General features: G+C 43.9%; 1 protein-coding gene across 1 annotated transcript in view; it reads left to right on the plus strand.

Moving 5' to 3' along the window:
• The window catches only part of IRF2 (interferon regulatory factor 2), a 67,219-nt gene that overhangs the window by 40,090 nt on the left and 5,575 nt on the right, over positions 1–21,554 (plus strand). The window contains exons 6-7 of the mRNA XM_008571537.1: positions 6,804–6,921; positions 17,195–17,359. Coding sequence (XP_008569759.1) covers positions 6,804–6,921; positions 17,195–17,359 — 283 coding nt within the window. The remainder of the gene's footprint in view (positions 1–6,803; positions 6,922–17,194; positions 17,360–21,554) is intronic.

The raw sequence follows: 21,554 nt of genomic DNA on the forward strand, positions 1-21,554 counted from the left end.
AACTTCCCCACAAATATGTAATTTTGAAGAATTTGCTACAGTCTTAAGTGTAACTATATCGTATTTATTACATTTACTATATTTTTTACAGCATCTAGGTCAGTGTCTGGCACAGAATGGATAATTAATACATATTCGATAACTGAATAGATGCATAAGCATTTAACTAAATAGTTGTGTAAATAAGTATAATATGTGGGCGAGAGTTGAGAAATTTTACATTAGGATGCAGATTTAACTTCATAATTGCAGTTAATGGAGAAATAAGCATGAAGTAACAGATGTTCACTTTTCAACACACTTTGTTCAGATATATCCACCATATTTCACTGAATGTCAGGTGCCAATGACTGTAAGATCCACCATTATTTTAGGTATCTCTAAGCAGAAAAGACCACCTCCGGTGAAACTATGACACATAATTGATTGCAAGGCACATCCTATTTCAGGGATGTGGAAATGTGAGGAAATATGCATCTTAGAATCGATGACATGTGGTCTTATAAGAAAGGGTACCTGCAGTCACATTGGCGTTGGCAGAATCTTCCACGTGGCCCCTAAAATGAGCAAGTTGTGGGAGGTACAGCCCTGGGTGGGGCTTGGCCTTATTGACCCAGGGAAGTAAGTGAGAGGTTCCCCGTAGGTCCAAGCATGTGGGTCAAGTTCCATCTCAGCAAAGTGTACTGTACATTATGAAATCCTTGTGTAATAAAGATACGGTTAATACCTGAAACTTGAGCCTGAAAGGGACATTGTCTCTTCAGTAAAGGGCAGGTGATTCATCAGACACAAGCACAGCCAAACTTCTGAATTTTAATCTACTCACAATGTGGCAGCGGAACATGGATATGGCCAGCAGGCTTCCCACATTCTGTGGTTCATGGCTGTAAAGCCATTGTGTTGACTTAATGTTTCTATGGAATGTTTCAAAAGTTAACTCCGCAGGTCGTCTGGATTTGTACAGTCAAAAGCCCTTACCCTTACTGAGATATTGATATATCACTCTTTGTTTTATGTCAGAACACGTAAGCTGTGCATTCATACATCCTGTACAAATATGTAACTGGATAGACTAAGTAGGTTCTTCCACTGAGAAAGTTTGTCTTGTGTGCAGTAACTAGGTATGAAAACTTGCTGTCGAAGCAAGCTCTTTCTAATCTTCAATTCCAGTTGAATTGAACTTTTAATTAGCAAACAATGTTCAGAACACGTGAGCTGAGCGTCAGAAGTTTTCTTGGGTCACTCAGATGATTGATCTTCCTGATACATGTTGCCCAGCAAGTAATTTCCCCAAGACTGGAAGACCCAAGGCCCACCGGCCATGTGGGTCAGAAGTTTTCTTGGGTCACTCAGATGATTGATCTTCCTGAACATGTTGCCCAGCAAGTAATTTCCCCAAGACTGGAAGACCCAAGGCCCACCGGCCATGTGGTAGGTGCGGAAATGCTGCCTCAACCTTCTCTGGTAGTCTTTTTGAGAGTATAACCTGTGTACTCAGTGAGCCGTGTTTTTTACTTAAGCTATGCGGAGGGAACTTGCTGTGAAAGGAAATAAAAACAAGAAAAACTACAGCGTGCATTACCAGATTGTACGTCGTCAGGGCATACATGTGTTTCAAAAAATATCCCAGGACGGATTGCTCTGTGGGAGTTCAGACGAGGCCAAGATCAGTAAGGATAGAAGTGGGTAAAACAGAGGGGCACTAGTTTTTTCTGAGCCTCTCCCAAGTTCCAAGCTGCAATTACTGCCTCATTTAGTGCTGTCTGTCATGGGCAGGCTATCTCCCTTTGGCATATTGAGGAAATGGAGACAGAGGCTGAGTTACTTTCCCAAGGTGGCACTGCTATGGAGCTGGGATTTGCATCCAGGTCAGTCCAACTCCAGAACCCACGCTCTGTCACCTCACCCAGTGCCTCTCACTCAGCCTTTTGGAAGCTGTGGGACCTGAGCCAGGCCTTGGGGGCTGTTCTTGCTTGGTCTTCCCTAGATAAATCAGGAAACTGGCTTCATTAGAGGAGGAGTGTGTGTGAGGGAATGATGGGAAATAATGACATCGTAGGTAGGGTGGATACAAACGAAGACTTCCTGCCTTGGAGGGCTGTTTGCAGATGAAGGATCTGTGCTTTGAAACTGTAAAGTGCTCCAAGGGCAAAGCGTTAGTGTTACGATTGAAATATAAGTTGGAAGGGTCTCTAAAGTCATTCGGCAGAGAGTAGGGTTGGTCTGTATTAGTTCTGAATGCAGACCTAAGAGGAGAAGTTAGAGAAAAACAGATCTTGGTTCAGCAGAACTTTTTAATAGAGCTGTTAGCCCTGACAGTGATAGGAGCTGGATGAAAACCAGTGAACTCCCCGTACTGTTCACAGACGGGCCAGGTGACCACCTGTCAGGGCTGTTACTGGACACCTTCATTGGTTGGTTGGAAGGTCTTCAGTTTTTAAACTTTAATAAGATGAAAACACACTCCAGCAACCCTGGTGTGTGAAAAACAGGTAAAATTAGAGCTGCCCTGGATGAAACAGGTTATGGGGCTTATCCTGCCCTCTCTGGCTCCTCCCTTCCCCGACTGATGGCTCTTGGGGGCACTGCTCGGCCTAAATGATGTCGGTGCATAATTTTATGAAAGAAGGCACAGTTGAGCTCCTTGGAGCAGACTTGGAGCATGGTGGGACTGATACTTCTCACAGTGCTAGGAAGGACTGGAGGGGGAGACTGCAGCACAGAGTGTGGCCAGAGATGCTGGCCCTGGGGATCGTGAGGAGGAGACACCTCTCCAGAGAATGGAAGAGGCTGTGAAGGATGAAGATGGGAACCCCTGAGTTTTTAAACTTCAGAAAGGGCATGGAGCTCGAACAGGGTGAGTTTAAGTTTCACCATGTTGAGTTAGAAACGACAGAGAGCCCCGTAAAGCAGCTGTCAGGTAGGAAGTTGGATCTAGCAGGCGTGGAGCTCAGGTAAGTGTTGGAAGTGCAGATGTGTGGTCATTTACCTAAGAGCAACACCGCTGCGTGAGACGAAGACAGGACTCCTGGAGAAGAGGGACAGTGCAGCGAGCCAAGGAAAAAGGTCTTTGAAAGGGAAGCTGCAGTGAATGGAGGAGAATGAAGACGGCCTGGGTGCAAGGAAGGAAGGGAAGGAAGATGTTTCTAGAACAGCCTTTTTTCCCAGAGCTTCTGTTCTCAGTGGCCTGGTGGCCTCCATGATGTGGTGTGTGCACCCTCCTAGGTCCAATTTCCTGGCCGCTTTGTGAAGCCCAGCTGTCAGCCAGAAATTTTTGTTAGCAGAGAGACCTAGAGATGCCCTTAAATTTGATGTTCTTAAATCTGACTTCAAGGAGACTGGCTTTGCACAGCTGAATTAGGGCATTTTGGGGCCTGTTATATTGGGCTGCAGAGGAGGGAGATCTAGACAAGGGGCTTTGGCACAGGGAGGAGACTGCGTGGGTTTGCAGCAGAGGGGCGAGGGGCACTGGCCAGCAGAAGCTCTCTGCCATCCTCTACCTCAGGTCCACCAAGTCCATCCAGCAAGGGTAGCTCTGAGACCAACAGGTGTATATTATTTCACAGGTCTCAGGAAGGCCATCCCTGCCCCTGAACTCTCTCTTGTGCCAGTTTGCTTTTGCTTAAAATCCTTTAAACTGTAGACCACACTTTGGATTCTATAATTACAGAAAAAGGCCTTGAGCATAACTATTGGCAGAGTTATTGCACCATAGAGGAGTCTGGACACACACACAATCTTTTTTTGGTTTTCTTTGGAGCAAGGTGAAAAGATCAGAAACCAAGAAAGCTACAGGCTACTTGATTTACAGGACAGCCTATATCTGAAGTGAGGAAGGGAGCAGAAAGAGGAGCATGGTGTAGGATTAACCAGGCTAGGTTACAGTGCAGGAAAGCAGGGGACAGTTGCAACAGGGCAGGAGTGGGACATCAGAGAGGACCAGGACTTGTGGGCCAGAGCTGTTCATGCGGGATCTCTGTGCATACGATACAGAGCGAACGCTATACCCCTTTTCTTAATTTGGGATTCTTGGATTTTAAATATAGTTTAGATTTAGGTATTCCTACTTATTATTATTTGCAAAAAAAATATTTTTTGAGGTGGGGAACGGCTGGCTGGTACAGGCATCTGAACCCATGACTTCAGTATTATAAGACTGAGCTCTAACCAACTGAGCTAACTGGCCAGCCCTGTTTAAAAAATTTTGACTAAGTTTAGTGCAGATCCTTCTCTGCTGGTCCTGTTCTGCACCCTGGATGGAGACCTTGGAGGAAGGCGCTGGCTACATTTTCCTGTACAATTTACCATATATATTGTCCTTCCACAGTGACAGTACCAGTGAGACGATTTGCACTGAAGACTTAGAAACTGACAGGTGTTTCTTTTTCAAGTGCGGGTGAGAGGAGCAAAACAATGTTCAAAATAGTCTCTCTCAGTCTCCACTGGTAGAAGATATTGCTCCATTATAGAAACAGTCCAGGATACACCTAGGGTTGGGGGAGTAGGACGGTGTACAAAATAGTTCTGCCTCAATCTCCATTGGAATTAGTGCAGGATACAAAGGTTTCTTAAGATGGAAGCTCCTGGAATTGAACCGTATTGCATGACCGAAGACTGAGTTCAGTTCCTGTAGCTCCTCAGGCTAAAAGCAGTGTCATCTCGGGAAATTAATTTAGTCTCTGAGTCATAGTTTTCTCAAGTGTAAAGTGATAAAAGTATCAAAGTATCACTTGCCACTAATTAAACTGCAGATCATGTGAAACACTTAGAGGTCTTCAACTGAGAAATCAGAATAATTTAGGTTTTTAAATATATGCAAGTCTGTCTGACTCATTACTTTCATAAGAAACTTGACACAGAATGAGTAAAAAATAAGATAGCAAAACAAACCCATAAAAGCAAACAGTTCTTTCCATAATTTCTTCAGATGCCTGTACTTAGTTCCTTTTGAGGGAATTGAGGACATGGAAGTGGAATAATGAAATGGGGGACGTGATCGGGGAAAGGGGCAAGGGGGCCCTGAGGAAGCCATCCAGAAAGGAAGGTGCCCCTGGAGAGATAAAGAATTCCAGCAATGACAAATAATTCCGGTTGACAAGAAGAGAAAGTGTGTCCCTCCCTATTGGACGCCCGAGTGTGGAGTTGAGGGAAAGGGACCTGAGAAAAGGTCATAGGATTTGGGAGAACAGAGTTTTACTGGTGACCTTTGATAATAGCAAGCACTTATTTAATATAAATGCCACGTTCACATTTATCTCATTTAATCTTCACAAAGCCCATGTGCTTCCACCCCTCTGGGAGCTTGATTCCACAAGTGCAGTGCAAGTGGGACTGCAGGCACTAACGAGGGGCAGGTGAGGAGGTGAAGTTAGGAAGCTAGACACTTGCTCAGAAGTTTGTCTATCAGGGAAGGCCATGGGCAAGTGAGGTTTTTCCATAAAGAGCAGATTTCTCATTTGGAGCTTGTAAAAGAGGGAAAAATACAAGATGCTGGGGGAGAAAGATAAAATTCTGCCCAGTGAGGCTGTTCTGGTCCCCTCCTTATGTTTGACTTTTGGTACATCTGGTAAACCGCACAGTGTGTGATGTTTTTAAAAACCTGAGCTGTACATGGAAGTGATGCTTTTGAAGTCATAGTTATCATGGTGGAAGTTTGCCAGGTGGGATCAGGAAGGGGTAGGTTATTTCCCCTTCTTCCCTATGTGACTTCTCTATTATATTTTGGAGGCTCATTGTGGAATCCAAGTAGTGCATAAATAAAAACACCCACCATGCCTTAGACTTGTCCACCACTCTTGATGTTTCAAAGCACAGTCATATGTCTCTCACATGATCCTCTGCTCCCAGTCTTGTGTTCCTTCTGTCCCTCCACTATCTTCTTCCATTTTAGATTCCTTAGGAGTTGTCCTGTGTGGCTTTTGTCTGACTTGATTGCTATCATAGAACAAAAACAATCTTATCTTGAGGAAAAGTTCTCTCGTCAAAGTGCTGAAAGTCAGTATGTTCCTCAGGACTGGCTTTCCCAGAGGGAGTGGAACGTTCTAGAGCGCTTGAATAAAGCAGACATTTAGAGCTATAACAAGGACAAGGAATTTGTCCTCATTAACTCACTAGTATGAATGTGTAGCCTCTTGGGCTGGATGGGGTGCTCAGACACTGAGAGGGCATTTGTGTGAAGCCATGGGAGCGGGGTTGCCTGACTGGACTCAGGCCAGGAGAGGGACGCTTCAGCTGTGAGTATGGCCCATGTTATCAGCCAGCCACCCAGTGCAGGATGCTCAAGTGGCCAGAGTCCATGGCAGACCGTATCTGGGGAGGATTCATCCACAACCTCCTCTGGGTTCCTGTTCTTGGGCCAATCACTGAGGCAGAGCATTTTGTAAGAACTAATTGTAAGAGGTGGCATGGTTCCTCCCTTAGCAAGAAAGCCAGGAGTTGACTCTTGTGGGCACTCCTGCAGAGAAGAAAGACTCGGAATCTATGCCGTGCGGTACTTTTCCCAGTTACACTGCCCTGCTTAACCCCAAAGCTATTGTCTACAGCTGTGAGCATTTCCTAAAGGTGAGCCAGATGCGCTGGTACCATTTCCTCAAAGGAAGATGGAAGAAACTTAATACCCAGCAGTACACTCTGTGCAGAAATGTACTTTAACTCCAGGCTAATTTAAAGAAGTAGGGGACACATTCAGTAGGCACACAAGAATGACCTTCACGTTAAAGAAAGTAGACAGAGGTAGAATTTAAGCTGAGAAAAGTGGGGGGAAAGGAAGTGTTCTCAATTCTTTTTTCTTTTCTTCTTCCTAGCAAGAACCAGTTGAGTCATCTTTGGGGCTTAGTAATGGAGTAAGTGATCTTTCTCCTGAGTATGCGGTCCTGACTTCAGCTATAAAAAATGAAGTGGATAGTACGGTGAACATCATAGGTAAACTGTTTTGACGTCTCATTTTTTTCATACATGAGCAGCCCTCTGGGGTCTAAAATTTGTAAAACAGTGATCTTGAAATAACATAGTCAACGGGAGGAGGTCTTGGAATCATCTCAAGATGCAAGGTCCGGCCCCTGCATCTTGACTTCAGGGCTGAAAAATATAGGCTGTTGAGGATCAGATAAAGGAACTTAGATGGGTCAGCCGCAGGAAAAGGAGACTGACAGTGAGTCCCCAGGAGAGCCCAAGTGGATGAAATGTTTTTTTGGGTTTTTTTTCCAGTGGCTCATTGTTAGCGATTCTCAGTTTTTCACTCTTTGGCCACATGGACAAAAGTGTTATTTACTTAACTTGGGAATGAAGAGGAGGAAGATTGTCCTCATGTGTCCTCTCAGCAAGTGACCCATGGCAGACTTGCCACAGAGGTGTTGCCCATTTTACAGATGAAGAAACTGAGGCACATGGGCCGGCCCGGTGGCGCACTGGAGAGTGCACCACTTGGGAGTGTGGCGGAGCTCCCGCCGAGGGTTCGGATCCCATGTGGAGACCGGTTCCCGCTCACTGGCTGAGCGCGGTGCGGGCGCAACACTGAGGGTTGCGATTCCGTTACCGGTCAGTAAAAAAGACAAAAAAGGAAAAAATAAAAATAAAAAAAGAAACTGAGGCACAGGGACACGTTGCTAAAGGGCACACTTGATTCAACAGATATTCTTGAGCACCATCCAAATACCAGACTCAGTAGTATAAGCAGGAAATAGAATGGGGAACAAGGCAGGCACAATTCCTATTTTTATAGAAGGACACAGAATAAACAAAGAAACCTACAGTTAACTACAGCATCACCAGTTGTGGTAAATGCTGCAAAGGAAAAGAATGGAGAGAGAGAATAACCAGGGAACGAGATTTAGACTGGTGGGTCTAGAGAAGCTACATTTCCCTTGAAGGCGTGTAGGTGAGGAGGAGCAGCAGGTGACACCAGGGGCAGGCAGTGGACCTGCCTAGTGTGGCCCTGAGCACGTGGGCCCTGAGGAGGAGCACGCTTGGAGGAACAGGAAGGGGGCCGGTGTGCAGAGCACAGTGAGCATGGGAATATGGGAGCAACAGGAGACTCCCTGGAGAGGGAGGCAGGAGGGTGTCCTGGGGGCCTTTTCAGGCCATGGGAAGGAGGTTGGGTTTTATTCCCAAACTGCTAGAGGGTGTATTTAAATATTTTTTTCACTTAAGTATAACATAGTAAAGTGCCCAGATGTTTTATGTACACACACAATTTAAACACCACCCCTTGGTTTTAGGCAAGAGGGTGACAAGCCATGACTTACATGTCAGTAAAATCCTGCTGGGATGCTTTGGTGAACGGATGGTGGGAACCCTGTGCAAGAGTGGAGGCTGGCAGTAAACTTGGGTTCAGAGAAGAGCTGGGGCCTCTTTTTGTCCTTGATGCCTTTTGGCCCTTTAACTTTGCTCCATTTTGTAAACAATCAGGGCTTCTGATGTTAATAAGCAGCAGCCTCATGTCTGTGTACCTTCATTTCTGAATTCTCAGTTGAACAATGACAAGAGGCCGTGGTTGGTACAGATGCCAGAGCCTGCTCCTTCCCCTCAGGTTTGGAGTTTGAGAAGTTGAACCACGTGTGCAGTGGCTCCCTTGCGTGTTGAGCTTTGGCAGCATGCAGTAGAAGGGAGAACAAAGCATACGTTGAGGGCATGCGGTCTCTCAAGGCAGATATGGCCTGGCTGTCCCCCCAGTGCCAACATCCATAGAGGCCGTGTGTCCCCCAGGAGTCTGTGAGCTGGGAGGAGTCTTAGAGATCAAGCATTTCTCCCACTTCCCAGCGAGGAAGCTGAGGCCCTCTGCGCAAGGTGACCTCCTGAGCAGAAGCCCACCTGTCCTCTGTCTGCCCCTGTGGTTGCGTCCCAACCCTCCTGGTTCTTCATTGATCTTACCTCTCTCAGCTGGCAGCCCTGGAAGGTGTATGTATGCCCTTTGAGCCCTTTAAAAAATGGAAGATGTTTGCCAAAACTCTGGGCACTTTTTCTTAAGACAGCTTATTTTGAGCGAGTTGTTTGGTTTTTGGAGCTCTCCTTTATTTATGAGGTGAGTGCAGCCTCGGAGAACATACCAAACAAAAGCCAGAGTTGTACCAGGGTTTTCTTTACTTTAAAAAAGAGACCAAACCATTTTGGTTGAGTGTTCAGTATGTAAATTCTCTGCCAGGCTGATTGTTCTTTGCCCTTTGGTATGATTGGTGCCATATGGGGGACATTACTCTCTTCTGGGGCAAAGACAAAGGCCAGGTTTGGTTAGAGAGTTACCTACTGGATTAAATGATTCTTTTCTTGGTCTTAATAATAAATTAAAAATGAATGAATGGGAGTAAAGTGAATTTGAATATTTCTTTCTAATTAGTTGGTGGCACTTATGAAAGTATGTAATTATATATGAAGTGAATCCATAAAGTTTTTTAAAGAGGTGGATAATTCGTGATCATTGCTCATAATAGCACCACCTCAGACTTTAAACCCTTCTCAGAGCCTACACCGCCCATGTGGTTATTAATTAGCCATCTTGGGCTTTGTGATTTGTGGGTAGAGATGAGAAACACAGGGATTCTCAGTCCAAGGCTGCTGTGGCATTTAAGATATTCTCTCTGTGTTTCTCTTTACCTTGCAAAAATTCTTTATTTAAAAATAACGCCATTTCTTGCTTTCAATTCATTTATTTCTACACCCAGATTTTACTCCAGTTTTGTATTTAAGCACCAAGATGAAAGCTTCAGGGTGTTTTCATTCTACTTTTTAAAATAAGCATTTGTTTATAAGGTTAAAATTGGGAGCTGAAATGAATACTTAATTGATAGTATTTTTCACATTGTCTATAGGCTCTTTAGTTGGGAAATAGATTGAAAATCAATAACTGAACCTTGCTTGATAGCTGCTGTGTTGTACTTTTATTCTTGCCACAACTCATAGCAGGTGCACACACTCGTCATCACCAGAGGGCTACGTCCTGGTCTTGCTGCCTTCTTCCTAACAGCTGAATGTACTTCCAGATTTTGCTAGCTGTGCACCCCCAAAAGGACTGTGGTGTCTCCATACTGAAGCATGTCTTCTGATGTTCTAGATCTCTTATGTGGTTAAATGCACCAGAAGACGTATTTCTGCTTTCCCGTTAAGAGAAGAGAGAAAAAAACTTAGTCATTTTTATTTTTACTTTTCATTAGCATTGAATTTTTGTTGTGTGTGTGGTGACTTTGTTTTTAGGAAACAGAGGAAGCCAGCAACATGTTGAATTGTTCTGACAATACCCTGCTGGCCTCTTGCCCAGGCTAGCAGTGCTTTTGCTGAGCTGTATCGAAACGATCTCCAGGCCAGTGTAAAAAGTTTGCAGGTGCGGACATTCTGTCTGACTTGCCTAGGCAGGGCTTTATAACCCCATTGTGTTTCTTGATAAAAGGTAACCCCACCCTTCAATAAAGCAAAGATCACTGCGAAACAAGGGAGACTATTCATTACTTTGAAGAGAAAAGAGCAATCCGTAGTGACTAGACATATAGTAATTAGGGAGTAATGTGTTTTGGATTTTGTCTTAATTTTGGCTGTCCAAAGTACATTTTATAGGACATTCTTTCTTTGGTAATTGCTTCCAAATTTGACTGACTTTATCTTAAGTGAAGCATAAGTAGCTATTTTAGCCAAGCCTAGAAACCCAAATATCAACAGGGGGTCCTGAAGGAGCAGAACAGATTCATAGCTCGGAGACCAACTCAAAGATCCCCATGAGGGCTTCACAGTTCTAACTCCAGGTTGGCATCCTGTGGCTCCAGAATTCACAGTGTCTGGAGGATGGCCAAAGGTGACACAGGGCTGTAGGACTGTCTTTAACTTTTCCCATCTCCTGTTCTCTGTTTTCTTTGCCGTTTTTCTTGGTGCCTAAGATATGAAATTCCATCTACAAGTTACAAGGTAGCTTTGGGGTGGATCTTTAGATGGAGGGCACCCCATCTTCAGAGGGAGTGGATGAAGACCCTCCGTGCTTGTTTTCAGTGGGGCCTCAGCTGTGCACAGTGCCTTATCCTGGGAGGGCTGAGCTGTTCACCCCTTAGGAGTAGCAGCCAGAGACAAGGCATCCAATTTCGTCAGGACCCCTAGAAAACGCTTAGCAATAACAACCTCCATGTGAGCTGTGAACCAAGATACCACAAAACACCCAGACACAGAACCCATAACACACCCTATTTTTCTATGGTGGAATGGACCTTGGAAGGCCTGGTCACAGGGGTGGGACAGTCACCCTGTGCCAACTAAGAGCCCTGAGCACTGAAGTTTGGCTGTTTTTTCAACCTTAAGAAGATTTTGTTGACTCAGGAAACCTGTCACCTTTTTATGAAGCTATGTATCTTTTTCTCCTTCCCCCTCTCCCTTGCCACCCCCATTTGTAATTAACGACCACACCCTCCTATCTTCCCTCACCGTGTTTCTCTAATCCAGCCCCTTCTGTTTCTCATGCTGTTTCTAGTCCTACCTTTGCTCTCACCTGGGCTCTGCTTCCATTCTGCCCTCTCCCCATTCGTTCTTCACACAGAGTGAATTTTTAAGATGCCACTATCACCATGTCACCACTGTTCCCAAGACAAAGATCCAAGTCCCCTCATACTCCCAGGGTCTGGCAAGACCTGGTCCCTGCACGCCTCTTTTTGAATTTGAATTATTCTGAACAATTTGACCTCCACGTGGCTGTTAGTAGAGAGAATGAGGTGGGTGGTGGGTTTTCTGGTTGTGGACTGCCGCTAAGACTGTCAACACAGCACAGTAAGAAATGGATGTTTGGCAGCTCCGCCAGTAAGTGGCAGCGGCCAGCCCAGCATGTCTTACAGATTTCTGCTCCCAGATCGTTGACCCTTGAGACATTGATTAACTCTCTCCTGAGCTTTCTGGGACCCGTTATTTGTACTCCTCTGCATAGAAGCATGTGATGCTGCCTTGTCTTGGGGGTGAGGAGGGGTTGCCGCACCAGCCATGCCCTTGACTCATCCTGCACCTACACAACCTGCCCAGGTGGCCGGAGCCTGCAGTCGGGGGCAGTCTGGCCCCTGCAAGTACAGTACTCCTGTCTCTGAAGTTAGTAACCCCACAGTCACTGTCTTTCCCACCATCGCTCTAAACCACATCATGGCTGTATTTTATAAAGAAAGAGCACCGGATTAGAAGTTAAAATACTTGGATTCTAGACCCAGTTCTGACGATTTTTATTTACCACATGATCTTGGGCAAACTCCCTAACCTCTCTGAGACTCAACTTATATATAAATTACAAATAATACATATGTTTTTATTTATAAAATGGAAATAATAATACTGATCCTACTTATTTCAGAGTTATTGTGAGGATCAGATGTGATGTATAGATAAATCACTCTGAGTAGAAGGTGGTAAGATAATGCGATTTTGATATTATCAAAATCGTATTAAAATATATTTGAGAAAGAAAAGTAGCCTCCATCTGTGCTGCATTATCAGAGCTGGTACTAACAATTTCAATACTCAAACTTTCTTCCTTTTTTTTTTTAAATTTTAACTTCTCAATATACAACTTTTCAAATAGGGTTAAGGAGAAATTTTTTTCCATGGTGCCAGGCTAAAGACTTGATTTTACATGCCTTCCTAATAAACTTAATTCTCAACTCTGCAGCTCCCTGGGTGACCTTGGCAATTTACCTGACCTCTGGGTTTCAGCTTTCTTCAATTGTAAAATGGTAGGATCCAGCCACCTCCAAGGGCCTTTCTGTTTCTAATAGTCTCGGCTTTTAAGTACTTTCTCTGAGGCTTGGGAGGAAGCTGCTTTCTCAGGTGGGGCCCTCCATTAAGTCAACAATTTTTAATAAAGTAAGAATGACCTTTTAAGGAATCAAACCGGTTCATCAGTAACCAGCCATGAATAATATTGTTGTAATTCTCAGAAACTAGGTTCAGAAAAAATTACATTCCTGTGGGTGACTCTTTTTGTGATGTGCTGACCTTAATAAGCTGGAGGAGCTTAGTGGATTTCTAGCTTTTCTAACCATTGGAGAATTTTCTTGGCACCCAGTAGAGACCTGTTGAAAAGAAATTTCACCATCGGTTATGAACCCGAAGATTCATTAAGGTGAGATTTGAAAGTTTTTATTCTAAGAGGGGCTTAGAAAGCCAAGAGTAACTCAGTTTGAACTTCATTAACTCTGTTAGGGAGACTGTGTTGCCCAGAATTGAAATCTGGGCTCAGATAAAGCTGACCTTGAATCCTGGTTCTGCCACTTACTGGCTGTCTGACCTTGAACTGGTTATTTAGTTCTCTCTGCTGGTGATGTTTTATCATGTCTAAAATGGGGATCATAATGGTGGGGTAGCAAGGTCTTGGGAAGGAGGGTAGGGAGAGGCAAAAATAAGTGCTCAGGAAGTTAAGTTTTGTTGTTGTTATTTATTAATCAGGATACCCAGGGGAGTGCCACTTCTGAACTTGTTTGCTGTAGCAGATGTTTGTTATTCATGTGTCTTTCAGTTGTCAGGAGTCCGTGTGGCTGTCTGTTTTGCCATTTGGTGGTTTAGGGAAATCAGTTTACATGGACAGAGAGAAAGAGGTTGGGACTGCTTAGTGGTGGTGCCTCAGCACATCCGGAGAGCATCTCAGATGATGGGATTTCTTTGCCTCTCTCATGGGCTTTGTATTAGTCCATTTCTGTTGCTTATAACAAAATACACAGAACTGGGTAATTTATAAGAAAACTGAATTTATTGCTTACAGTTTCTTAGGTGGGAAGTCAAAAGTCCATCTGGTGGTGGTGACAGTGATCCAGGGGTCTCAGATTGCAAGATGGTGAAAGCAGAGAAAGAGAGACAGACTCTCCTCTTCCTTTTCAAGCCCTCAGAACCACGCCCCTGACCACCATTTTTAATCCATTCACTAGTGCACGGTCCTACAATCCAGTCACCTCTTCAAGGCTCCACCTTTCAATTACCGTGATAGGATTTCCCACCCTCTTAACAGTCACAGCAGGGACAAAGTTTTTAATACATAAAACTTGGGGGACACAAGTCAAGCTTCAGTGAGTCTTGGGGGGACATAATTTCAATCCACTACAGGCTTTGACTTGAGAGTTGTAAAGTTTCTAAAGTGCCCTCAATGGTGTTCGCCTACAGAGAAGTGGTCGTCCCACACCAAGGCAGCACACACCTATGAGGGCGGTTCGGCCTTAGAGATTATATATCAACTGGGTAACTAGATCATAGCCCAGAAAACAAAAACTTATTTTTCTGTCCTGGTCACCAGCATTAAAGTTTGAGCAGAGGTGCTTATCTACTTTTTTTTTGGTCCGAAGTCATGCATATAAAGTGAAATACAGTTTTAATTAACCCCAAAAGGATTACAGTTCTATAAAATTTGACAGATGCACTGAGGTCTGTCATATTCAAGACAGAACATTTTCATCACCCCAAAGCATTTCCTGCCGCGACCCCCAGCTCTTAGCGACAACAGCCTGCTATATTATATTTTAAAGGGAAATTCTCCAGGAAACATTGATTGTCAAGTCCCAGGTTTGCTAGTTGTCAGGAACTCCTGCAGGACTCAGGCTCCAGTCCCTGAGGCTGGGTCCCTTCGTTCATCTGTTTATTCAGCAGAGCTTCTCTGGGCAAGCCACCAGCATGTGTCACGACTGGATACGAAAATCTCAGTGCAGGTTCTCAGCTCTTAGGAGATATGACATATACCAATAAAAAGGATATATAGAGTTAACTAGCAACCCGAGGCAGAAAGTCAAGAAATGTCACAAGGTCGCTTCACACTGTAGTTCTGGCTGAGTGAGAGGCATCCCGAGGAAAGAGAGGTCAGTCTGCGCTGCAATGGCCAGGAAGAGGCTCCCCAAAGCAGGGCATTCTGGAAACTGCCTGTTGCTCAGCCCCTAGCCCCTTATCACAGCCTCATCGAAGCCTTTGATTCCTCAAGCTGGAACTGCCATCCCATGGCTTCTCCCCTCTCAACCCTCTTCTTGTTCTTTTTCTTTTCACCAAATACACTGTCTTGCAACTTATTCTCTAGATTATTACGTGCTGGCCTATAGCCTCCTAGACTTCATACAAACTAGATTCCTGAGTACACTGATTGTTCTCTGCTCCTCCAGTACTTGGTAACAGTGACTCGTACAAAGCAGGTGCTCTGTAAATCTTTGTTAGGTAAAGAACTGAGTTGGGCATTGTGGGGAAAGGCAGTGAGGGAGAGAACTCCTGGTCTGAGCAAAGGAATATAATTAGGAACTTGAGCTGCTGCCATTGTTTATATCCTAGCCAGCTCGCTGTCTCTCTGCTAGGAACGACAGTGCAGAAGAGAAGCGACTTTTGAAGTATTGGAAGTTAAAGTGGCTTTGATTTAAATCAAATTTATATTAGACCTACACACACACACACACACACACACACCCATTTGGTTTCTATCTCCACCCACCAACTGCTTCTTAGGAGCTGGGCTAGGACAGGCCATTATCTCATTTTCCTGCCATTTTATTTTACTTGGGAAGAAGAGGCAGAAGAAACTTGAGTGGGGTCAGTGTGGGCATTCTGTCCGTGTCTGGCGAACTGCATAATTGATACTCTCATACTTAAATAGGCTAGTCCAAAGGATGCAATATAGATTCGGGAGTCTGCCTGCCATGTACAGCCTGCCTGCCTTTTCTGTAATTGTATCCCTGCCGGGAAAACCGAAACAGCCTCTGATTTCCCTTCTATTCTGTGTGCTGTGGCTTTGTGGGCTCTTTTATCACATCCCTGAATCTTGTTTCCCAGCCTCTTTTGTGCCTTTTCTTTCTTCGTTAAAGAACCTGTGAAGTCCCACTACCCTCTAAACCTCCCCTGAGTGGAAGTCAGGTAATGGTCTCATCACCCTGCAAAAAGAAATTAAAACAGGAACTTATTTATAAACAAAAATACTTTAGCAAACGAACAGGTTTGGGCGATTCAAACAGGAACCGTCCATGATGGCTCACTTCTCAGGGAGACTGGAACGTGTCCCCCTTCGTGCCTAACCTGAGCACTTTGTAGATGGGCAAGAACATAACAGAAACATAGAGCACTACACGGAACCCAAGCTGTGTGACTTTGGGCAAGTCATTATGACCCATTTATGTAACATCCTTGAAATGACAAAAACTATACAATTGAGGAACAGATTAATGATTGTCAGGGGTTAGGGACAAAAAGGCAGATGGGGAGGTACCAAAGGAAGATGGATGTCATTACAAAAGAGTAACATGGGAGATACTCGTGGTGATAAAACTTCAGTATTTTGACTGTGGTAGTATGTATGTGATACTACCTATGTGATAAAAATTGCATAGAACTAAGTACACACACACACACACATACAGAGGAGCACAACTGAGTAAATCTGAACAAGATGGGTGGATTGTTATCAAATAAAATATCCTGGTTGCGATATTGTTTTGCAAAATGTTGCCATTGTAGGAAACTAAGCAAAGGTCACACAGGATCTCTCTGTATTCTCACAACTGTATGTGAATTTATAATTGTTTCAAAATAAAAAATATCTTTAAAAGTTGAGGCAGGTTTCAGAGCCAGGGTGGTCAAAATTCATGTTATTAATGTTCTGGGGAGCTAATGTACTAATGTTTGCTAGAATTGGGGAACTGACTCTATCTCAGTGTTCTGATATATCGGCCAGTTGGTCGAGCTGCCTATAGAGTAGGAAGAGGGCTGGGAATTTGAGTAGAGAGCCCAGAGCTAGAAATGACATAACGGTGGATTTTCAAGGTCTTTTCTCCGTATTAAGGTTTGAACATGTCTCTCTGGACCATAGAACTCAAAAAATAAGCACAGCACCTTCCTTCAGAGCAAGAGTAGAGAACAGAAATAGGTCAGGTTTAAAGCACTGTCATATATGGCCCTGGGGCTAGGCCTGGATGTATCCTCTGGGCCTGCAGCCCTGGTTGTGACCAGGTAGAGTTTGAAACTCTGCTGAGCTAGGTAAGACATTGCCACTTACACATACCATTGGCAGGACGCTGAGACGGACCTGGGGAGCCAGATTATTGGCAGACTGCTTCTCTGGAGACATAAATCCAGAGCTAAGGCTGGTTCTTCAGCTTTATGGCAGGTGATGTGTGGTGACCCTGATCTGACTCCTGGTGATTTGGCTTTGTTGGGGAAGTCTTGCTTTCTTGAGAGTGTGTGCTGGAACTGTGGGATCAGGAGACTGTGGTGCATGATGGCTCTCTTTTTTTTGAAGTTGTAGGACAGTCCCATCTGGATAGCACCATTGAGGATCAAGAGATTGTCACTAATCCACCGGACATTTGCCAAGTTGTGGAGGTGACCACTGAGAGCGATGAGCAGCCGGTCAGCATGAGTGAGCTCTACCCTCTGCAGATTTCCCCCGTGTCTTCCTACGCAGGTAAGTGGGGAGGAGGGAAATTTCGAGGCTGAGCAGGGAGTAGTGGAGGGCAGTCCTCTAGTCTAGGGTCACTCGTAGCACCGCACAACAGAGAATCTCTCCTGCGTCCTAGGAATTATTCTTGCTTTGATTTTCTTGACCAACATCTTCTTGGACACTTTTATTCTTAGTTAGAAGACCTGGTCACTGCATTTCTTTACCCGATCACCCATAGCATTTTCATGGATGAGTAACAAATAATAAGATTTCTTTTGGGAAGCAATTCATCAGAGTCTAACTCATTTGCACAAGTTATCAGAAGTTTGGCAGGGTGATTTAATGGAATCTCAGTTTGATCGAACTGGATAGGACCTTACAGATCATCTCTTTCAGTTTCTTCATTTTTGGAAGAGAAGGGACTTGCTCAAGGTCACACAGCCGGTAAATGTTTGGGTCTGGACTTGAACTCAGCTTTCAGATCCAAGCTCATTGCTAGATCCATTTTGTTCCACCAGGTTTACTTGTCACTTCCACATATTTTCTCCTTTTTCTATTTAGTACAGATTCTAATAGGGCCAGCAGACTGAGTCCATTTCTAATTCCACAGGAATTAGCCACATAATTGCAGAAATTGGCCTAGACAGAGTCACAGGATTAGAAACAGATTCAGCTGGTTCTTCCATCCTTACAGAGAAAAATGATGGCTCCTTTTTTTTCACCGACATTACATCATCTTATACTCTCTTCCTGAGGATCTCCATTTAATTTTTTGACACTCAGTCATAATTAGGAAGTATAAATTTTGAGTCAGTGTTGTTGCTTGCAAATATTAAAAATAAAAAGCAGAGTCCTTATCATGGGAAACTACACTTAGCCCTAGTTAGTGGTTCAGGGATTCCCATTGTTCTTTCTATGTTGCCAAGTGGAGTGTCCTCAGGGGGCCACCCTAGGGACTGGCACAGAACCCGCATTAGAATTAAGGTTGATTCAAATGACTGGTTGTTTGTGAATTATCAGCTGCTAAACTAACCTCTTATTCCCTAAATGCCAACTTTCTTTTTTTTTATTTATTTTTTAAAATTGTGGTAAAATACACGTAATGTAAAATTTGCCATTTTGGCCATTTTTAAGTATACAGTTCAGTGGCATTTAAATATATTCACACTGTTGTGCAACCATCACCACCGTCCACCTCCAGAACTGTTTTCATCTTATGAAACTGAAACTCTGTCCCCATTAAACAGCTCCTCATTCTCCCCTCCCCCTAGCCCCTGGCAAGCACCAGTCTCCTTTCTGTCTCTGTGAGTCTGGCTACTCCAGGTACCTCATATGAGTGGAATTACATGGTATTTTTCCTCTTGTAACCGGCTTATTCATCTTAGCATAATGTCTTCAAGGTCCTAACTTCTCTTATGCTAGGAACATAAAAGGAACATGAGAAGAAACCTTGGCTACAGGAAGCTTATCATCTGTAGACAGGATAAGCCTGTCACCCGTTATAAATTTAGCAAACATATTGTGAACTCTTAAGTGCACCAGACCCTTTTTGGTCTTTGCCAGCCCGCAATAACAATACCTTTGTTGCATGTTTGCTGTGCCCTGGGAACCTTGCGAAATGCTTGGTACAACTGACTGGTTTAGTTATCATGAGAGTAACCTTGTCAGCCTGGGTGCTGTCATTATCCCGGCTTTAAAAATGAGGACTCTAAGGCTGAGGTGGGTAAACCAGTGTATCCAGGGATGAACAGCTGGTAGCACAGATGGAACCACATGTAGCTGATGCCAGTGGCCAGTTCTTAACCCTCCACTGTGCCCTGGACAACGGCACGGGCTCTGCCATTCAGAACACAGACGTATCTGTGACTTCATTTGATTTTCACAAGGACCAAGAAAGGAGGCAGAGCCATTGTGTACGCCTTAATTTTACAGTAGAGATACCTGAAGTATGCATCACTATGCCACTTTGCTTATGTTTACACAGCTATGGCTCAAAATTCATGACTTTTTTCTATATCTTGCTGCTGCAGGCATTATTACCTTCGTGTGTGTGTGTGTGTGTGTGTGTGTGTGTGTGTGTGTGTGTGTGTGTTTAGGGGACTGAAGCTTTAGAACAGACTTCTTTGAACAAAGAAGTTTGTTGAGTAAGAGTTTTCTGAAGTCTTCTTGGGCGTTCTGGAAGGACCTCTTCTTGCTGATCTGCCGGCAGTGGCATTTTGCTTGAGCAGAAGAATCCTGAGAACAGCTGACGCATGAGAGAGAAATGAAAATTTCACTACCCTTTTCAGGACATTTGCATAGGTTTGAAAAAAAAGGATTTCAATGCCAGGATGGCAGGCAGCAGGAAGTTTTGTTGGAGCCTGGTCTCTGGCTCTTTCCGTTGTTTTCATTGTTGGAATTCTCCAGAAACTTTTGGAGGGAGGCTTATTGGATGGAGCCAAAATGTTCCGTCATTGTCACTTTTCTAGAGCTTACAGACACATAAGAAATTTATTTGTTACCAATTTAAGTCTTTTGTCAGGAATTTTATAACTTTCTACTATGAAAAGCAGCTTTCTGGTTGTGTTCATGCCAGGAGAATAGGCCGTTTGCCTGTTTTTCACAACAGCGTTCCTTTGCTACAGCTATTCAGCTGAATTTCAACCTCCTCTGACCACTTTCATTCACCTGTTTAGGAAACTGTTATTTGGGAGGGGGTTGTTTGCTATTTCCCCCTAATGATCACTGAAATATAATCCCAGCAGTATTACAAAACGGCATTCAGTTTTGCAAGTCTGTGTTTGCCTCTATGGTCTAAATGCTTATGGTTAGGGAAAGAAAAAAAAGTTTCTTTGAGTGGAAGTACTTGCATTGGATATTTTAAGACAACATAAAAATCTAATTTGATTTGTAAAACCTTCATACTGGGGAGGGATGTTCCGAAGCCCAACCTTGGGAAGCTCTAGAGGATGGCTCTTTTATTTTTAAACGTCTACCCTCAAGTGGCCCATTGCCTGATCTGTGGCACCAGGATTTTAGTTGATGGTTTAGCAAAAGAAAGCCACAATAGTATTTCTGAGAAGGGTGGGTGAGAGGGGGTGGAGAATAGGCTTGAGAAGAAAGCCTAAGATGAGGATTAATTGGTTACAACTGACAGACTGGAGATTGCCTGCTGACCAGCAACCATCAGCAGACTTGGGGTCCTTAAAGAAATCATATCAGACTTGCATTTTGTTGGGTGGGGCAAAGACACAGTAGCTTTGAAACTCAGAGGACTCTGATTTGAATGGTTTAGTTGAGGCTTTTAGTGAAAGTAATGGAGGAAATGATCAATGGAAAGAAATCCTCTTCAATCTTATTAGTAAAACTTGTTAAATAAGAGCCTTCCAGAAAATGTACCAGGAATGTTCTAGTACACAAAGACGTTCACATAAAACGTATTATCACTCTTCCCATAATGTTCCTGAAGTGGTTTAACAACATGTATCCTTAGGGAGGGGTTAAAAACTGGGCTGAAATGGAGTGTGAACCTAAGATTAGCGTCATCCTAGAACTGCAGCTCTGGAAGAGCCTTTGAGGTCATCTCATCCCAATTGCTGCCTTCCCTCTCATCCCAATTGCTTTTAGGAAAACTGAGACCAGAAAGGTTAAATGAATTACTCATCTATCTGTTATTACCCTTTAGGTAATTCAGACCATGCTAGTGAAGCATCTCCAAGTTTTTTTTATTCCATTGAATTTGAAGTTAGTAAAAAACAAATCCAAACTAATCAGAAGGGAAAATGAAATAGCGACTCATGTTGGTATTTCAGCAGTAACATTGATCTGGAAGCAGCAGCTGCAGTGACCTCATTTGGCATATGAGAAGTGATCTTGGAAATGACAATGGCAAAGTAAAACCAAGAGAATGGAAGAACATGGTCATGAGCACACCCAACAAAGCACTTTGAGCCAAGGATTCAGGGGTAGCGCTGAGAACCATTGTTACTCTAGAGAGATGGGTCTTGGGTCCTCAGGTGGGAGCTTCAGGCATCTCCTGCTCCGAGGCTGAAGCACTCAAGGCCATTTTTTTAAACAATAAAAGTCAGAAACAGCACTTCCACTGGCATTTGTGTCAGCCAAAAAGTAAGTTCAGAACATGAGTGTCTTTTCTTATCTGCAACTATTTCCCTGAAGTTGAAAACTGGGTCCTTTAAAGAAATTAACATTCTGATCACGTTCACAGTCTGTGCAAAGTCTT

This window comes from Galeopterus variegatus, unplaced genomic scaffold, assembly GCF_000696425.1.
Source record: "Galeopterus variegatus unplaced genomic scaffold, G_variegatus-3.0.2 Scaffold700, whole genome shotgun sequence".
Taxonomy (NCBI): domain Eukaryota; kingdom Metazoa; phylum Chordata; class Mammalia; order Dermoptera; family Cynocephalidae; genus Galeopterus; species Galeopterus variegatus.